Source organism: Diadema antillarum, unplaced genomic scaffold (assembly GCF_040938485.1).
Source record: "Diadema antillarum isolate AM-2024a unplaced genomic scaffold, OU_Dant_1.0 scf00000015, whole genome shotgun sequence".
Classification (NCBI taxonomy): domain Eukaryota; kingdom Metazoa; phylum Echinodermata; class Echinoidea; order Diadematoida; family Diadematidae; genus Diadema; species Diadema antillarum.
This window is the reverse complement of record NW_027270904.1, coordinates 861,557-879,971: the sequence shown is the minus strand read 5'-3', so window position 1 is coordinate 879,971 and position 18,415 is coordinate 861,557. Positions and strand designations below refer to the sequence as shown.

The 18,415-nt window shown below is 39.9% G+C and overlaps 1 protein-coding gene across 1 annotated transcript; it reads right to left on the bottom strand.

Annotated features, from left to right (window-relative positions):
• Positions 1-12,251: 12,251 nt before the first annotated feature.
• On the bottom strand, positions 12,252-17,803 carry LOC139723630 (uncharacterized). Its single transcript, XM_071634861.1, has 2 exons — positions 17,743-17,803; positions 12,252-13,824 (listed from the first exon to the last, which is right to left on the bottom strand). The coding sequence occupies exon 2, from the start codon at positions 13,781-13,783 to the stop codon at positions 12,977-12,979; it is 807 nt and encodes a 268-aa protein (XP_071490962.1). The 5' UTR covers positions 13,784-13,824; positions 17,743-17,803; the 3' UTR covers positions 12,252-12,976.
• Between the last annotated feature and the right edge of the window lie 612 nt (positions 17,804-18,415).

Here is an 18,415-nt window from a genome sequence, read left to right as displayed (position 1 = left end):
TTCAGCTGTGTTATTCGGATGTCACAGAACCGAATGCCCCTTAGGGCATACAGAAACAACTTTGACACTCCCAGACCGCTGGACGTCCCCTATTGCGCTGGAGTGACCAGATTAGAAGTAGAATACAGGATGCTGAGGAACTGGCCAAGGATAGAAACATATGGAGGAGGGTCAGCCGAAGGAGTGCAAGGGGACACCACGTACTGTGCAATTAAGTCAAATAAGAAAGTAAGTCGTATATACAATTCCAGTATTCAAACAAAAACGTTACATTTCAAAGCAGAACCTCCGTCTTGAGGGAAAAGAGAGGTGAGAGGGGGAGGTCCCCTCCAATATCCCTCCCCATACTCGTCGGGCTTTCATGTTCTCTAATACTGAGCATACCCCCCCCCCCCCATATTGAAACAAAGCTTTAGTCACACACAATCTGAATTCTACAAAGTCATACCTGACGAACACGAACACCTTTTAGATGACTGCACATGAATGATTTTTTTTTCTTCTTATCTGAATCATACCAACCAAAGCTCCACAAGAATAGAAATACAGCATACCGAAATGAAACGAGGACTGCCGAAATTCAGGATTATACTATTGGAATGCAGCTATTCGTGCTCATGGGTGTCTCCTATAATACAATGATTGTTTATGCTTACTTTCCGTGTAGAATACCGATGATGAATATCATTAGTGAAAAGGTTTACTGAAGGCTGAAAAAACAAATCCAGTTGCAAGAAATTTTAAATCTAACAAATATAACAGCAAAGGCAAGAAAAGCAAGAACATAGGAAAAAAACACTTTAAATTAAAGGGGCAGCGCGAAGGGTTTGTGGACCGATGAGGAGATGTCAGCTGTCGGGTTCGGTGTCCCAGCATTAGTAAACGTGTTAAGTCATCCTCTAACTGATATTAACAGGATTGAAATCCAAAGAAGAATACACTTAGTTAACCTGAGCATTGGAGAAAGATGGCTTGGCTCGAAGGAATGCGTTCACCTCTGCTGAAACGCGTGTTCAATGGCGAAGTACCCACTTGGATGCTCTTGCACAGAGTACATTTCCCCAACAATTCGGGGCTCTCTACTCGATCTCGAAGAGTTCCCTTGCAATGTGGAGCATGCATGTCAACTTACGAAACTCCAAAGCCACTAACCGTCGGCCCCCTACAGCTCTCGCCTCACGAAGCTTTCAACTTCCTCTATCATGTACTTGGCATTGAATCCTCGCTTTCGAAAGTCCGACGAAATCGGCTCAACCTTCTCCAAGAAATCGTCCGCCAGACGCATTACCGAATACCCTATCAGAACATTACTACGGGTATGCTGGCTCCAAAACCCGACATGAAAAACTTTCCAAAGTTCGAAAGCATGAAGGAGAATATGTTTTCCGGACTGGGTGGAATCTGTTACGATCTGAACTTCTTCATGTACAGGTTGGTACATTGATCATTTATTATTGGTCATTAGAATGATATTGCGTGATACTAAGACTTACCTCTTTCAGAAAGGAGGGGGGACAACATTTATACCTTACACATAATGTCAGCAACAAGTCGAGGGATTTCACTCTTCATAAAACATGAAATTTGGCGCAATTCTCCGTATAATTACATTTATATCTATATATCTGTATATATCCATATTTTTTTACTTCTTTGTTATCACTGTTTTTCACAGTACATAATCACAGTTATCACTATTATCATGGATACAGGATTGTTAGAAGTGTAATGTTACGTGTGTTAACTGATATTCATATGCCAGGTATTTCTATCCTCTTAACTCCATTCCCCTTAAAGCCCTTGTTATGACAAAAGTGATGTATCTATGAAAGATTGTCTTGGTTTTCAGGGTTTTTTTCCTTTAAATGTGGAAATAAACTGCTGACGCTTCACGTGAAAAATAGGTCTTTTATACACCGTTATAGAAATACCTTTCGGGCAAATAGTAGCACAATTATTTTTCTTTCAAACATTCAGCTTACTGGCAGCCCTTGATTATGACGTCATGCTACACTCTAAGAAAAAAAGGTTCTCAAATGGTTCTCGTCGGCTCCGAAATGGTTCTCATCAGATGGTTCTCGCAAAATGGTTCCGATGAGCACCTATAAATGGTTCCCAATCGAAATGGTTCCGTTCGTCACCATTTGCTAGTATGGGACCCAGTCCCCGAGTGTTATTTGTGGTACTCCTGCAGGTCAAACAATATCTTTAGGTCCACTTTCATTTTTCCCCTTGCTATATATTCGAATGCCAGATGTAAGAATCACCAAAACTATGGTATTGGTACAAAAATATTGTATGTGTTTCTACTGCTGTGATAATAAAAAGTACATATTGTTTTTATCGTAGACTAATGACTTCTCTTGGCTGCGTGCCAACTGACAGCTGCCACCATCCAATTTTAGCGCTCGATCAGATATGCGTACGCGTAAACGTACACATACTAGTACTGCACTGTAGGACTATGTAACCGCGTGCCGCCGCTATATGTAGCCCTGTGCTGCCTGCGCTGCGCCTATGCAAACCTAGAACCTACCACCACATTAGATAGCGGCAGAGTGCCAATGCAATACCCATATATGCATGCAGCAGCAGTGCGTCGACACTTACTACACATCAACACCCATAACGAACGGCACCTGGTAACGTTAGACATTAATTTTGACAAAGTGGACTGGAAACGTGTCACTGTCAATTCCATTTTCGCCACGGCAGTCATCACAATTTAGGAGAAGAGGTAAGATTTTTAGTGTTAATGTGGTTTTATCTCATTTTTAGATGACATTCGTTGGTACAAAATCAAGTTAGAATGTTACGTGTTAGTGACTGTTAGATTCATCACTCAGTTTTCGTTTTCAGTCAGTGATTAACCTTTAACGGTTAGCTAGATCCTAATGTTAGATCTAATTTGATCGAAGCTGCTATCTTGTGTAATGTTAACCAGGTACAGTAGATCCAGATTTAACAATAACATGTTAGGCCTGACACTTTACAATTAGAAATTTGGCATAGCAATGGCTCATGGGCTAGCCCGAACAGACGCCGTGGGGGGCCGGAGCATGGCTGTACGTTTTTACAGCGACTGGGCAGGGCTATTTTACTTAGGTAGGTATGCATGTAACGTTTAGACATTTCTATATGCCTATTAAAAATAGAGTCTACTAACTCCGAAACATAGCCCAAACGCCGAACGCAAAGATAACTGTGTACAAGGAGCGCCCCGGGGTAAGGTCTATACCGTCTACATGCAATAAGGAAATTTGTTCTATCTTTAAGTTATAACTGTCAGTGTAAACGTTAGAGCCAATAGAGGTCTGTGTTAACGTTAGAGCCAATAGAGGTCTGTCTACAGCCCAGTGGGCAGTAGGCCTAACTGTTAGGTCAAAATCTCTTCAGTATGTTTTCAGGCTTGTTCTAAGTGAGGAGTCACGTCATGTAATGCTGTGTTCTGTTTATCGAATTATAGCAATGACATTGTTTTATTAACGCGGTGTAGATCTATTGTATCTTTCAATTCATATATCAGGGAAGTGGACACACCAACATGCACAGAAACCAGGGAACAAGTAACTCTGGCCGGGACGATGAAGCAGTACGTACGTGTTTGGGTCGCTGGTGCGGTTAGGGAAAAAGGTAGACTCTACATTGATCAGAGAGACAGCCCGTGGCAGACCGTTGACAACATCGGCCAGAACCGTAGGCTTAACACTAGCCAAGAATGAGCTGGGCGGCCACAAGAATTCATCGATCAGAATAAGAGCCCGGGATAGCCCATTTGCAGCATCAGCCAGAACCCTAGTGTGGGCTAGTCGAGAATGAGCTGTGTGGCTAAGACGATACATCGATCAGAATGACAGCCTGTGATAGCCCGTTGACAGCATCAAACAGAACCGATGGGCTAGTCAAGAATGAGCTGGGTGACCAAAAGAATACATCGATCAGAATGACAATTTTAGCCCGATAGCCCGTTGACAGCATCGACCAGAAACCTACGCTAGCCAAGAATGAGCTGAGTCAAAGAAAAAACACTGATGCTGCCAGAGAAAACCTTTGAGAAATTATGTAGATAGGGGAGGTAAGTCCGTTTGCATTGACTTATAGTGTATTTTATAGCTGCTCTTTCAGAATATGCCGTCAACCAAATATTCATGTCAGGCGACTTTTTGTTGGTTTGTGTGATGGAGGGTCACATATGTTTTGTTATGATCCCAATACAGTATTTGCAACTTACAATGTACCAGTGATAATGTTTCACTATAATTTGCATTTAACAGCTTTGAATCAACTGTATTGGGGGGGGGGGGGGGTAGACGTAATGAGATCAGACCAGATGCCAATCTGAGAAGTGGAGTCATTCATAGTTCTAAAACTTTAAAAGCACAAATGGAAAATGATCTTTATACTTCTCCAGTCATTGTGTGGTTGATTTCTGCACACTTTTAAAGTTTGCACCTAGACTGGTAAAACTTATTGCATTTATACCCACGCAGGAATTACGTATTGTGTAGAGAATTGAGGATTATGTAATTTATTTCAAAGCACTGATGCACCTCTTGTCACCAGTTTATATTGCTTTTGCAGAAATACAAAATGTACATGTACGTGGTGGTGGTGTTTTAAAAGACTGTTGGCAAATTTGGTGAACAAAATGACAAATGCTAACAACATATTATTGTCATAGGCAGGTTATAGGACAGCAAATTCAAACCTCAGCTTTAGACCTGCATTGTATATAGTTTACTCTAATGAATTTGTTGCTCTGCTTTAAAAAAAAAAAAGTGTAAATGAAGGGTTTGTTCGCAAAAACCGATGAGTCCATATTTGCCAAATGGAAATATTTGCGATTAAAGGTCAAGAAAGATAAAGAGAACAATAAGAAAATGTTTGCTTCTTTTGACCATAACTTCAAAAATGTACCTTTATATGTAGTAACCAATATATAATTTAAAAGGTATTATTTTGTACTTTATGACAGAGACCGTACTTCAAATCTTCAAAAATGGACATCGGTTTTTGCTATCAAACTCTTCAAATTTTTATCAATTCCCAATGTTATATATTTTAGATCATGGTTGAGGAATTTTGTTCATTCATGCTTGTGAAACTGTGTGGGTGTGGTATCCTAGCTCTTTTCCCCTTGGGATTCTTATTATCCTTCTCATTATAAAACAATGTGTTCTTTTCTTCTTTTTTTTTGTGTGTGTTTCCGTAGGACATGCTGTAAATTGTTAGAAGTCATGATTAACCTGAATTGATACTCTTCTTGTATTTGCAGTTGTATAGATGTGTCTATGGTGCTTTCAAATTGCAGAACAACAACAACAACAAAAAGGTCACTCGTATACAAACAAAGATAAGTTAATTCAAGTACTCGACGTTATGAATGTGAAGTGAAGTGAAGTGAAGTGAAGAAGTGTAAAGCTTATCCTATCCCAAGTATCATACCAGCAATATAATGTATGTTTTTCTGTGACAATACCAAAGGTCCTGTTTAATGGAATTGTTTTCCTGCCCTTTGTAGTTGCTTTTAGGACAAATATGCGCTAAAAGAAAAAAAAAAACCAACACCGAACAAACTAGTAAATATGTGGAAAAGTTCCTCATACTACTTAAGCAGGTAATGTACTTGACTTCTGCCTATCTTAAGACTTACACAATTACTGTATCTCATCCATGCAGGAATTATTTCACAGAGAATTAGAAATTTTGTTATGTATTTCAAAAGCCTGATGCACCTCTTGCTATTTCATATCATCTGTACAGAGATGTGTGATGGTGTTTCAAGAACTGCTCGGTACACAAATGACAAATATTGTGGAAAAAAAATTAGTGAACAAATGAAAATAGTTTGTTAAGAATATTTGACAGATTATAACATGACAAATACAAACCTCACCTTTAGATTGTAAAAGTGAAGGTGAATAAATACATTTCTGCGAATTTGTGAAAGACCAAATTTCTATAGTTTTCAGTTATTGAGTAATGTTTCATGAAAAAATATTGGTGAATGTCATGTACATGTATTCATGCTTGTGAAACTTTGTGTGCATGGGTGTGTTATCCTTGCTCTTTTTTTTTTCCAGTGTCAATGATTATGTATGATATGCTGATGTATTGCTAATATACATGTTTTGAACGTATGTTTGACTGATGAGATGAAATTCAGATGAATTCATTTCATTTCAAATGAGTTTGTGATGCACATTTTCAATGCAGATAGGTAATGTACCTTTAAGAATGGTGCTAGTGAAGCACCTTACCAGCACTGCATGTGAAACACACCAAAAATACACAGACATCAATTCACATACTACATTCTAAGAAAAAAAAAAAGGTTCTTTTGAGCACCATTAAATGGTTCTCAGCACTGTCACAATAGCGACACCTTTTTTGGAGCCTGTGAGAACCTTTTTTAAATGGTGCCTGTCAGCACCTTTTAACATTGGTGCCCATTAGAACCTTTTCCAGTGAAATGGTTCCCATGAGCACCTTTTGAAAAGAGTCAAAAAGGTGCCCATCTTTAGTCAAAAAGGTGCCCATGGGCACCTTTTAAATGGTACTCATGAGCACCATTTCATCGGGAAAAAGGTTCTAATGGGCACCTTTTGCAAAAGGTGCCGACAAGCACCATTTAGAAAAGGTTCTCACGAGCACCTAAAAGGGTGTCGCTATTGTGACAGTGCTGAGAACCATTTAATGGTGCTCAAAAGAACCTTTTTTTCTAAGAGTGTAGTCTCAGGAATCTCCCATCGCCTTGAAGGTGGACACATTGCTACCATAGTGAGAAATGTCGAGGTCAAAGGTCAAAGGCACTTTGTGGACGTCGGTGCATCTGATCCGACTTTTACTCCAATTCCCTTGATTTTATCTCAGAAAGTCCTGTCTATCAGGAATCCCTGTCCACATACAAGTTTGTCCGTACCAAGGACGGGATGATTTGGCGTTTACACCTGCCTGTAGAACACAACCGGGATAGATACGTTGTACAAGATAAAGATTTGATCGATGGGTGGTGGTGGCGCTCTAGCCTCAACCCAAATGAAGAGCGAGAGCCAGATTTTTTTTTCCGAGATAATGGCGTTCATGTACCACGCCGTAGTTCGATCACGGAGGATGCAGAGTATAGCGGGAACCATTCGGATGTACGCGATGGCGTACGTTGAGGGGAGAGCAGCATACTTCTGCGACAAGAAATTTTTCCTGGAGAAAAGGGATGGGAAAATCGAGCATCATGAAGCTAAGTCACGTGATGAACTCCTTGAAGCCTACAAGACTCATTTGCCAATGATCCCACAAGACCGTGTCGACGAGGCAATAAAGAATCGGGGTTTATCGTTTGGCAAATTCAAATGAAGATCTAAGGCGCATACGCGTGATTCCCGTAACGACGTTTCATAATTATCGTAAAACCGACATCTTTCCAACAGGCAAAGGACAGGTGAAGTTGACAAGAAAAACATGAAGCCACAGTCGTCCGTGAACGATAAAAAGATCTGCAGACTACGAATCATGACAAACTTATAGGCAGTTGTGAAAGATTTGAAGGAAAACAGAGCTGTGGACTTAGAATCAAATGTTCCCAGTACTTTGTCGTTGTTGTTGCCATAACTGATATAAAATTAGCATATGATTGACAATGAATTTAGTAAATAAGTATTTTATGAAGAGTTTGAGTTACAAAGAGTTAATGTGTAAATCTGCTTTAGATGTGACTTATGATGATTTGGATATACGCACAATGGATCAAAAAAAATAAATAAATACCACTTTCGTCACACACTATAGGATCCAGAATTACAGAACCACGAATGTAGGACGTCCCTTAGCTAACTTTACCAACCCCTTGTTAAGACCAAAATCACACTGATGATAATAACATGAAAGAGCAAATATTCGGGTTCGGGTTCGGGTGGTTTTTAACAATGATATTTCCGGTACAGCCACTGATCAAATCCGTTGTGGAACTACAATGTAAATAAAGATTATTGATACAATTGATACAATCACACGTTGTTATAATGTATTATAATGTAGTAATCACAAGTTCCATATAATCCCTGAAATTGTCCAAAAATGGTGTTCGATGAACAGATGAATGATCCCTGACGCACCGATGAATGATTCCTCAAACGTAAATCAAAGGGCACAGGTTTACTGTAATCCGAAGTATGAATCCCCAGCGATATGTGCAGAATCCGAGACGACCGCGTCCAGTCAATGAATGAATGATAATCCAACAGTATCCAGCTAGGACTCCAGCCCGTCACTGCTTCAATGTAGCAATGTCCATAGACATGAGAATGGAGTCGGTCGCTAAAGTCGGCATATCAATTCTCCGCAGGCAATATGTCCTCCAAACTCCTAACTCCTCAATATAAAGTATAGCAGGTCAGCAGGTATACTATAGCACAGGACTGATTATAACAAGTCGCTTCAGAGCAAGAAGTGACGTAACTCTCAAAGCAGAGATGTTGGGTATACTCTGCTTACTTCAAAAATTTCTGCGGTTTGTATAGGTCCCTTCACCCTTTCCTGACGGTTCTGTAATTCTCTCCAACCTGGGGCTACTACTTGTGAGTTCAAGATCCTTCCAGATACCCTGACACCCTGTCTAGTTATGCGCATAACATCATACCTAAAAATAGCTACACATGTACTGGGCCACAAAATATTGGGGTATAGTAAACATGTTCTGTGCAGTGTATAATTTCATCACTTAGCCAAATACGTAGGCATTTCCTAGAATAATCTTGATTAGGTGAGTGATTTCCTTTCACATGCATGTAATAGCAGCTTCACAATTAGAAATTTCTCCACTGATCTGGTCAATCTGCAATTCACGCATTTCGCAACCATACAATACATCATATTATGTACATTCATGACAATATAGGTACTAAACATAGAAAACAACAACAAAACAAAGCAAAAGGAAAACGGTTTCAAGAATGTGTAGATTTCCTTATGTATACCTACCCCATCACAATCAACATCACCTTCACGATCACCATTCAAAGGTACATGGAAGGCACACATGCGTGACTCGAGAAATAATGTTTCAAGAGTACCATATAGTATCGTAAAACCTTTCTTACAACAGGCACCGGATCAATGACGTTATACCAGTTTTCACCCTCAAGTGATATAAGCCTTCAGAGATAGGTTCCAAGTGCTGACAAACTTGGCACCTTGTATAAGATTTGCATTTATATCGGTGATTCAGATATATTGTGTCTACGATTTGATGATATGGAATCCATTACAGGGCCGGCGGAGCGTTTTCAAAAGTGTGGGGGCCCACTTCCGGGTTTCATGAGCTAACAAGCAAAAAAACAAACAAACAAACAAACAAAAAAGAAAAAAAAAGTGTGGGGGCCCAAGCCCCCACAGCCCCCACGGTTCCGCCGGCCATGCATTGATACAAAAAAAAAAGCCGATCTGTTGATCTGACATATTGGCCGTTCTACAATACGTTTTTATGCTATTACTGATAAGTCACATGTACTATATTGATCACAATATAAAATCATACTCATTCATATCCAGCCCGTACCTGCAATAGCATTCAAACCTAAGTAACCCAAGGGTTTTGTTGGCTCACAAATCCTTAGCGACATAATGAATTTGATATATGGAATGTTCTCCCTATTTATCATGTATAACCCCCGAGGGGGAGGAACCCTCGTATTTAAATAATCTTTATAAGTCTTCTCCACAAGAGTCCCCAGTGATAGGTAAATGTTATGAGTGCTATTTGCTACAGCCCCCCCCCCCCTCCCCCCCCCCCCCCCCCCCCACACACACACCGTTGATTCCGCGGCTCCTGTGCATGTGAAGCCTTGCGGCGTGAATAGTGATTAGGAAATCTAACATTCTCGGCTTTGTTTGTTTGTTTGTTTGTTTGTTTATTTGGGGTTTTTTTTCATTTCACAAATAATCAGCTGTAAGTCGCCAGAAGAGTTTTGGAGTTTGATCTTGTAATGACGGTCAATAACGTACATAATATGCCATGATTAAGAAAATATTTTAGGTAAGTTTGTATACTACGTAATTTGCATTGCTCTCTTGAAATTTTAACCTTATTTCAAAATTATACTCACCGATTCCAGTTGAACGCTACTCTTTTAATCATGATCAGTTTCTTTTGATTTTTGAAGCAGAATTTTCTTGCTGATCTTGTTTTTCCTGTCAAAATATCTCGAAACAATGAATTAATGAGGTAGTAAGTAAGCTAACAAACACCACACAAACAGAGACACATGCCCTCGCACTAAATAGCTGAAAGAATCGAAAAGAAAAAAAATACTCTGGTAACATAAATGTGTTTACTGTGAGGAGGGGGACACTGATCAATATACGATGATCTACGATATTCTGTCATTTCATAGTTGAACTGCTATTTATGCTGTATTCATCGCTCAGGGTATAGTGATACAGCGCGAACCAAAACTGTACTGTTACAACTATTCATGATTTACTACATCTTGGCCGTGGCGCAGAAGTGTGTAGCGCCATCATCGTTCTCATTCCTTCCAGGGGTTCATCCTGAAAAGCATCTTTATCTTAAACATCTGTGATGTGATTATATTCACTTAGTCCTTATAAAATGGAATAACTACATCACGTTGTACATGATATATTACAAATTTGTAACAATAGTGAATAAAGCATTATCTTGTATCCGCATTCGATATTATACTAATACAGTGTATTTTGATGACATTGATATCGATAGTATGTGTGCAAGAAGAAGTGGTTGTCCACGATTATTGTAATACATGTAAAGGTGCATTGTAAAATTGACTTCCGTCTGTGAAGAATAAAGTACCAGCTCGATCGACGAGGTAAAAAGATCAGCATTTCATTTATACCGCCTGAACTTGACTCTCTGCACACACGACATACTTCTTTTAGTCCCACCCCTGACCCACGGACGGGTAAAACACACACACACACACACACATACATATTCATACATCACAAAAATTATATATCTATCTACTTCTTCCACTGTACTATTTGTGTTCGAGTGCCAACCATATACAACGAGGGCCCCCCCCCCCCTCGACGTTTTCGCGCGATGTATCGCTAACACGAAAAGCTAACGCCGCGACGTTTCATGACTTTTTTCTTTCGAGTCTCCCGCATCTTTTTGACATCAAATTTGCGATGCCCGGGCGCGCGATTCAGACCAAAAAATTGCTCAAAAACGTGAATTTGTGTACAATTTCAATGCAAACTGTGCTTACAGGCAAATTTCACGAAAGCATGATTATTTTGGGGTTTTTTTTGATAAAAATCAATCAATAACATATTTTCTTGTTTGGAACAATGTCGCGGACAAGAAAAAACAAAGTCGAAAAAACAAAGAAAAACATAAGAAATTCAAAAAAACAATAAAATACATAAGAAATTTTTTCAGATGGCACAATTTTTTTCTCATGTATTTGCTCAGGACACTAAAAAGAATATTTACACAAAAAATGTGCCCATTTCGAGCTTTATTTTAGTGATTTATACCAATTTGTCTGATTTCATGCATCATTATGCATAAATTAGCATAATTAAGCAAAAATGATAATTTTTTTTTAGATTTAACTTCGTGGTACTTTAGATTACGTCATAGGCAATGTGTGTGCAAATTTTTGTCGTGATCGCGCGGTCGACGGCCGAGATCTGGAGGGGGGGGGGGCCTGGGAGGCCCCCCTCGGCTCTATGATCTACCTAAATAGCCCGGCCTAGTTAGGGTTAAAATGTAATAACTCATGCCAAATCATACTATGTGTACCACTGGATATTTCCTGTTGAGGAAATGGCTAGAGGTTATGTTGTTAGGCATAAGTGGAGCAACATTTTGACCTCGACCTTATAACCCTTTCAAAAGCTGTCATAATGTAAATAATTGTCGACTATAATTTCTACGCCTCCTTAATATCAAACTAAGCAGTGGATTTGTCATTAAAGGAGCAGCTGAAAAAAACAATTTTTAGCCCGAGTTGAGTGACTTCCCTACCTTTATCCTTGAAAGATTTTGCCAACATCTAACCAGTGCATCTTCACCTTATCAACAACAAAAAATAGCAATAATAGATAAAGATACTTAAGCCAAGTACAAAGGAAGTTAACCAGACGGTTTCTTATCAAATCACTCTACTGAACATCTGTGTGGGATGGACCAGCAGACAGCCAAAAAAGAAACATAATGGCTGCGACAGCCATCAGGAGGCAAGGCAAAAACAACACCACTAAGTAACATAGAAAGATAATGCTAAATGACAGATTTTAGTAAGCTGATTTTCAATGAGATACAGAAACGAAGTGATTACACTCCAGTGAAAAGCAGGCCGGACTCATGATATGACGTTGTTCTCCCCTCTGCTGCATCACTGTTATTGGACACATTATTGCTCTTTTTTTTTTTCATCTCCTTATGGAACATTTTCTCTATCCAGTCTTAGCCTACTGTTTATTGATCTCACTTCTATCAATACACTGTGTAGTTTATTAAAGGAAATTGTCATGTATAAAGCTTTTATTTTCTCCTGACTTTTTTTTAATAAACTCTACAGTGTAATTCAGTTTCTGTCAGTTACTGCATTACTGTTACTTTCTAATTGATCAATTATTCTCACACTTCTTCACTTACTACCTTCTCCATGCCGTCTATCTTTGAGCAATTTGCAGTCTGGTAAATGCACTATTGTATTAAAGATAAAACTTGGAAAAAGAGGAAATGGTTGCTGATATCTACTAACAATGTTCAAGAAAATGTTATTTGGCTGGAAAGGAATTAAATTTTTATTATAATTCCACTGTATAAGATAGCATTTTCTGAGTGGCAGCATGCAAACTGAAAACAACTACATGTAAGTAGTCTTAATTCATAGCAATTAGTCTTGTATGAATGCAGCATGGAATTACAATGAAAAAGGATACATCTCTTCTCTACTTTACTGTTGCCCAGCAACAGAGTATGTTACAATTTACTTATATCTGAATCAAAAGGAACTAGAATTTTATTGAAGTGGTGTCTTGCTGTATCTGGGATGCTTACTGGACGCTGGTCTCCCTTGAGGTCAACGAAGACATGGACGCACTGACCGACAGCACTCGCCATGTCTTGGTGGCTTCCAAAGTGAGCCACCTCACTGGATTCCATTATGTTACCACGTATTGATGGCTCCTTGTCAGGCTCAGCAGTCATCTCTCCCTGTCCTGTATTCTCAGCGAACACACCTACCGTGTACGTCACACTGGAGTTACCCATCTTGGTGACTGCCAAGCCTGCTAGAATAGCTTCTGGATAGTTTAGAGGTTGCTTGTAGGTACATTTTGTACTGACCATAAACCCAAGGATGTTGGGAGACTGACTCTCTTGATTGGGAGCGCCAAGTTTGCATCGCCTGAAGATGTAATGGTTGATGATGGTGTCAAAATAAGAGTAATACACAGCATTGTTGATGTGGCCAAACCAGTCAGTGTCCACAACACGGGTCTGTATTGGGAGAAAGTATCGGTAAAATCCTTGTTGCCATGGAGACAACGATGAAGATGGCCCACTGGATTCACTCATCTTGTCACGTACCTGGTGCTGACACCAAGTCAGAAGTTTCTTCTCCCGATGCTCACTAAGGTAAGGCGGCTTCCTGATCAGAGATTGTTTGGCACTGACCGAGTGTAGGCAACGCCAACGGAATGCTGAATGGAGCTCACTGTAATTCCAATGCCCATTTTTGATCAGTCTAAATGTTGTAGCAGGTTTCCCAATAAAACCAAACATCATTGGTCATATCTGTAGCATCAGCAGATTTTTATTTTCTCCACCTGAGCAAGAAAATAGATACAAGTAAGTCGAATGCATAGATACCGAGCAGATGTAATACGATTCCTGGACAACTCGACCGCGGAGGAACCCTACCATGGACAAGTTGCCCAGAGCCCTCGACAGCTCAACCGGGTCGAGTTGTCGAGGGTCGCGTTTGCGATTGGACACTGACTCGACCCAACTTTATTTGTTACAGATTTTCACAGAATGAAACTTACTTTTGTCATATAAATGGTATAAAGTAGTGGAATGATATATGAAAAGGGGTTTTATCGAATCTTAAAGGCAATTCGAATTTGAAATGAATTAAATTGAATTGATTTCCTTTCTATTGTCTGATGCTGCGAAGCGACATTTCACGGTATTTTCCCTGCTCTGAGAATCGCGGTTACTGAGCTTTGACAGCCTGTGTGGTAAGGTGAAATCTGTTTAGAAATTTCGGTGAAATGATAAAAAACGAACAACAAAAGATAATACGTCATAAAGGTACATGCGTTTCCTATCTTGGAGACATTTCCATGAGCAGAAGAAATATTTTAGTGAGAAAAATCAAACAAATGCTGCCTACGTCGAATCGCCTTCGCTCCTACCCGTTCAGTTGCAACACCGCGGCACGCTCATGGCAGCTCGCTCCCGGCACTGATACCAGCACACAACGGGATACCGGGCCGCGGGGTGTTGAACCCACAAATAATGTAGGAACGCCCAAAAATGTAGAAACGTCCACTGATGTAGAAATACATCGCTCACAAATGTAAAAAATCGCCCACATTTTTTTTTTCTAATGTAGAAAGTGGACAGATGCAGAAATGACTCCAAAACGTCGCCCACATATGGAATGGCAAATTGGTTGACAGACATACTACATGTACTTACCTAGCAGGGCTTCGCTTCTAGTAAAATAATGTTTTGTACGAGTGCGGGGCCCGTTAAAAGATGTCATCAGTGACAAGTTGTCATAGATGTGACAAGCTACTGAAATCCTTGCATCTGATTGGCTGAGAGCAAATTTGTCATAGAAACGTGGCAGTTGTCACTGATGACAAGTTTTTTTAAACGGGCCCCAGGTGTGTGTCGGTGGTAGGGAGATGTGTGTGCGTATGCATGTGTGTAACTTGTTGCGGTGTGCATGCTGCTTCATGCTTTTTCATGAAAATACATGTATTATTTTCTTAAAACTAACTGTTAATATGGCAACCAACATTGTTGTGAGGTAATCATGACATACAAACATTTATGTATTTTGATATATTTTGGCCTTCACAGCATGATGTTTGGTGAAAAATAAATATTTTCTTAAAGCAAATAATTTGTTCGCATGGCAACGACTGAAAACGTCATTTACAAAAATGGCAACACATGGATTATTGTTCATTACCTATAAATAGAGAAATTGAAAAAAAATACTCCTCCAAAATACATGTATAAAGAAAAAATTAGGAACTCGCCGTTGACACGTACGAAAGCCGAAATAAACCACACCGTTGGTTCTACATAATTTCTACAACAAAACAACCCCCAAACTTTAGTAACTGTAATACATGTTGTTCGGATTCGTGTTCCAGTGACGGACCCAGGCGGGGGAGGGGGGGGGGGGGTTCAACGCCTGTGTTCAGTTCCATAAAATATATAGAAAAAAAAAACTCTTCAGAAAAAAAAATAACTCGCAGTATATAAGCTACTTCTACATTTGTGGGCGATGCATTTCTATATTAGTGGGCGTTTCTACATTTTGGGGCGCTGCCCACTTTCTACATAAAAAAAAATGCGGGCGATTTTACAATACAACCACCACAATGTTCGTTTCTACGTTTGAGGTTGATTTTTTTTTTTCTAATTGGGAAGCCAAAATTTACTGTTTTCATGGCAACATACCTTCCAAAATTTTTTAGAAAAATAAATGTTTTCCTAAAGTTTGAATATATAGGCTTATTACAATCACCATGTGTGCCAAATTTGTTCGGAACTGCTGAAAGACTTCATGTCTGACATTTTGTTTTATGTGTATGTTATTGTTTTTATTATTTCTTGCTGCTTTGGGACCATTCTTCGTTGGCAGGGGGGGGGGGGGGGGAAGGGGGCGCAGAACACCAAACCAAACAAGATAAGAACAAAACATGATGATGACGCGGACAAAATGACAATGTTTATTGTTGTCGTTGTTCACACGTCATTTAATAATTACTTTAATTATCATGTTGAAGAGAATCCCTTACTTCCTATATACCAACATGTTCAGAAAATACACACACTGATTTGTAAGTTTTAGCAAGCTTTTGGATTCAATTGTGGCATGATCTGTTATTTCATATGCAGGGCAAGCCACCAAATTATAACAGTGTGCCAGCATCGTATGATTTACAAGTACAACGAACAATGAGATAAGTGCAATGTGTCCGACACAGAAATATACAAATTTCGGCTCAAATTTTGGCTCAAATTTAGAGTATCTTATCAAGTCCTCAGTTTGTTGGTATAAATCGTTATCTATTAGGCCGTCACTGTATCTTGATTAGAATTGAAAGATTTAAAAACTAAAAAATGACAAGAATTCCATGTTTTGTAAGCCGAAATACAAACATTTTCGGCTCGCTCGCCAAAATTTATCAAAATTTATTACATTTGAATCACCCTCAAAAGACAACTTTTAGGTGTCTACTAGTTCCTCGTATTACTGCGCAGCAGTACACCTTGCCCACTCCACCCTTGGAGCTGCACGACAGCAAGCCCTACAGCCCGGGGGCCTCGGCGTGCTGCGATCAGTGGGAGTGAGCGCCGCGGTGTAGCAACCTGAACCACGTGACGGAAGGCACGATACAACGTATACAGCATTTGTTTCACTTTTCTAGCTGAAATTCCTCCTCTGCTCATGAAAATGTCACCAACGATAGGAAACACACGTATATATGAAATATCATCCTTTTTGTTCGTTTTTATCACCTCACGCAAATCTCTTAACAAATTTCACCATACCATAAACTTACATGGCTGTCGTCACAAGAAAAAGCTCGGTCACCGCAATCCTCCGAGCAGTGAAAATACCGTGAAACATTGATTTGCACCATCAGAAAATAGAATGAATTGCTTTTAGAATTTGACAAAACTTTTTCTTTTCGTACATTCGACTAATATATGTCATTTCCTTGACTAAAATGTGTTTCATTCAATAAAAATTTTGAACAAATAAAGTTGAATCGTGTCAGTGTGTCCAATCGCAAACCCAACCCTGGACAACTCGACCCCAGTCGAGCTGTCGAGGGCTCGGGACGAGCTGTCCAGGGTCGGGTTTTACCGGATACCGCGGTCGAATTATCCACCCCAGGCCCAGTACTACTGTATAAGCTAGATAAACCAGGACGAAATACTATACTGTGGAAATCGGCCCCGCCGCTGCATTGTATCAGTCTTATACGTAAACGCCGTTTGGTGGGTCGCATTCGCGAGTTACGAGTACTTGTATAACATGTATTTAGCCGAGGAAGAAAGCTCCTTCGGCTTCGCCGTGCTGTGTACCGACGAACACCACATGGTGGGGCTGAATTCACGAGTATAAACAGGCGAGCCGTCTTCTTAGTATTGTACGAACACGCAGTGGTGGGGCCTATTTCACGAGTATGCCACGTTAACTTGACCATGGACATTGATCATTGATACACGCTTGGTCTAATGATTGTGCCTTTGCTTTGATGCATTGTAGTTCTATTGCGTGAAACCTGTGCAACAGTAATGTCAAACACATAAAGCTACAGGTGGGACCAGCACAAGCATCTCGGTAAATGCACGACTTTAGTTTCACAAGTTTCAATGAAGAGACAGCAACATTTTCATTCTAGCTCATGGTCCCAGTAGCCTTGCGATATCATTACGGCAATCTTGACCATACATTACACAAACTATAGCTGTATGAGTGTATTTACCGCGTGGAGTGTAGGCCGCTACCCAGCAGAAATCCCAGCTCAACGAAAGAAAGCTCCTAAGCTCCGCCGAAGCACCCCTTGTTGAACCCCCCCCCCCCTCCCCCCCAAATGTAGAAACGCCCACTATGGGTAAGTGTAGGAATGATTCCAAAGCGTCCTCCACAAATACAGTACATAAACGGTAAACTGGTTGACAGACATACTTCGATGTTTCATGAAAAAATACATATTCTCTTACAGCAAATAATTAATTTTCGCGTGGCAAGTTCTAATGGGTAAATTATACGTCCTTGACCGAAAGATCGGTCTGTGTCTGGTCGTCGGGGATAGGCCTACGTTCCGTGGAGACTGCGTCTGGCTTAACGGATCCCCTCCCATGAGGAGAGCCGTAAAAGTTAAAAAAAATAATAATAATAAAAGACGCTACCGGACAGAGTGATTTTTTAAAATTACGTTCTAATTACAGATACACATAGGTCTACAACTTCGTTTCGTTTTATTTTACTCCTCCTCTCACATCTACATTGCGGAAGAGCAGTCAAAGGTCATCATTCTGTTGATAACAGCCACTGTGACAAACATCTGTGAAGGATGATTATTCATGTAATCCTTACAAACACTCCGGTAAATGGTGTGCGTTAGCACATCCATCTGGCAGCTGAGTGATTCTTAA

What these genes read in the sequence shown, in the direction of transcription:
- LOC139723630 (XM_071634861.1), bottom strand. Translation starts at nt 13,783, where the DNA reads ATGATGTTTGGTTTTATTGGGAAACCTGCTACAACATTTAGACTGATC.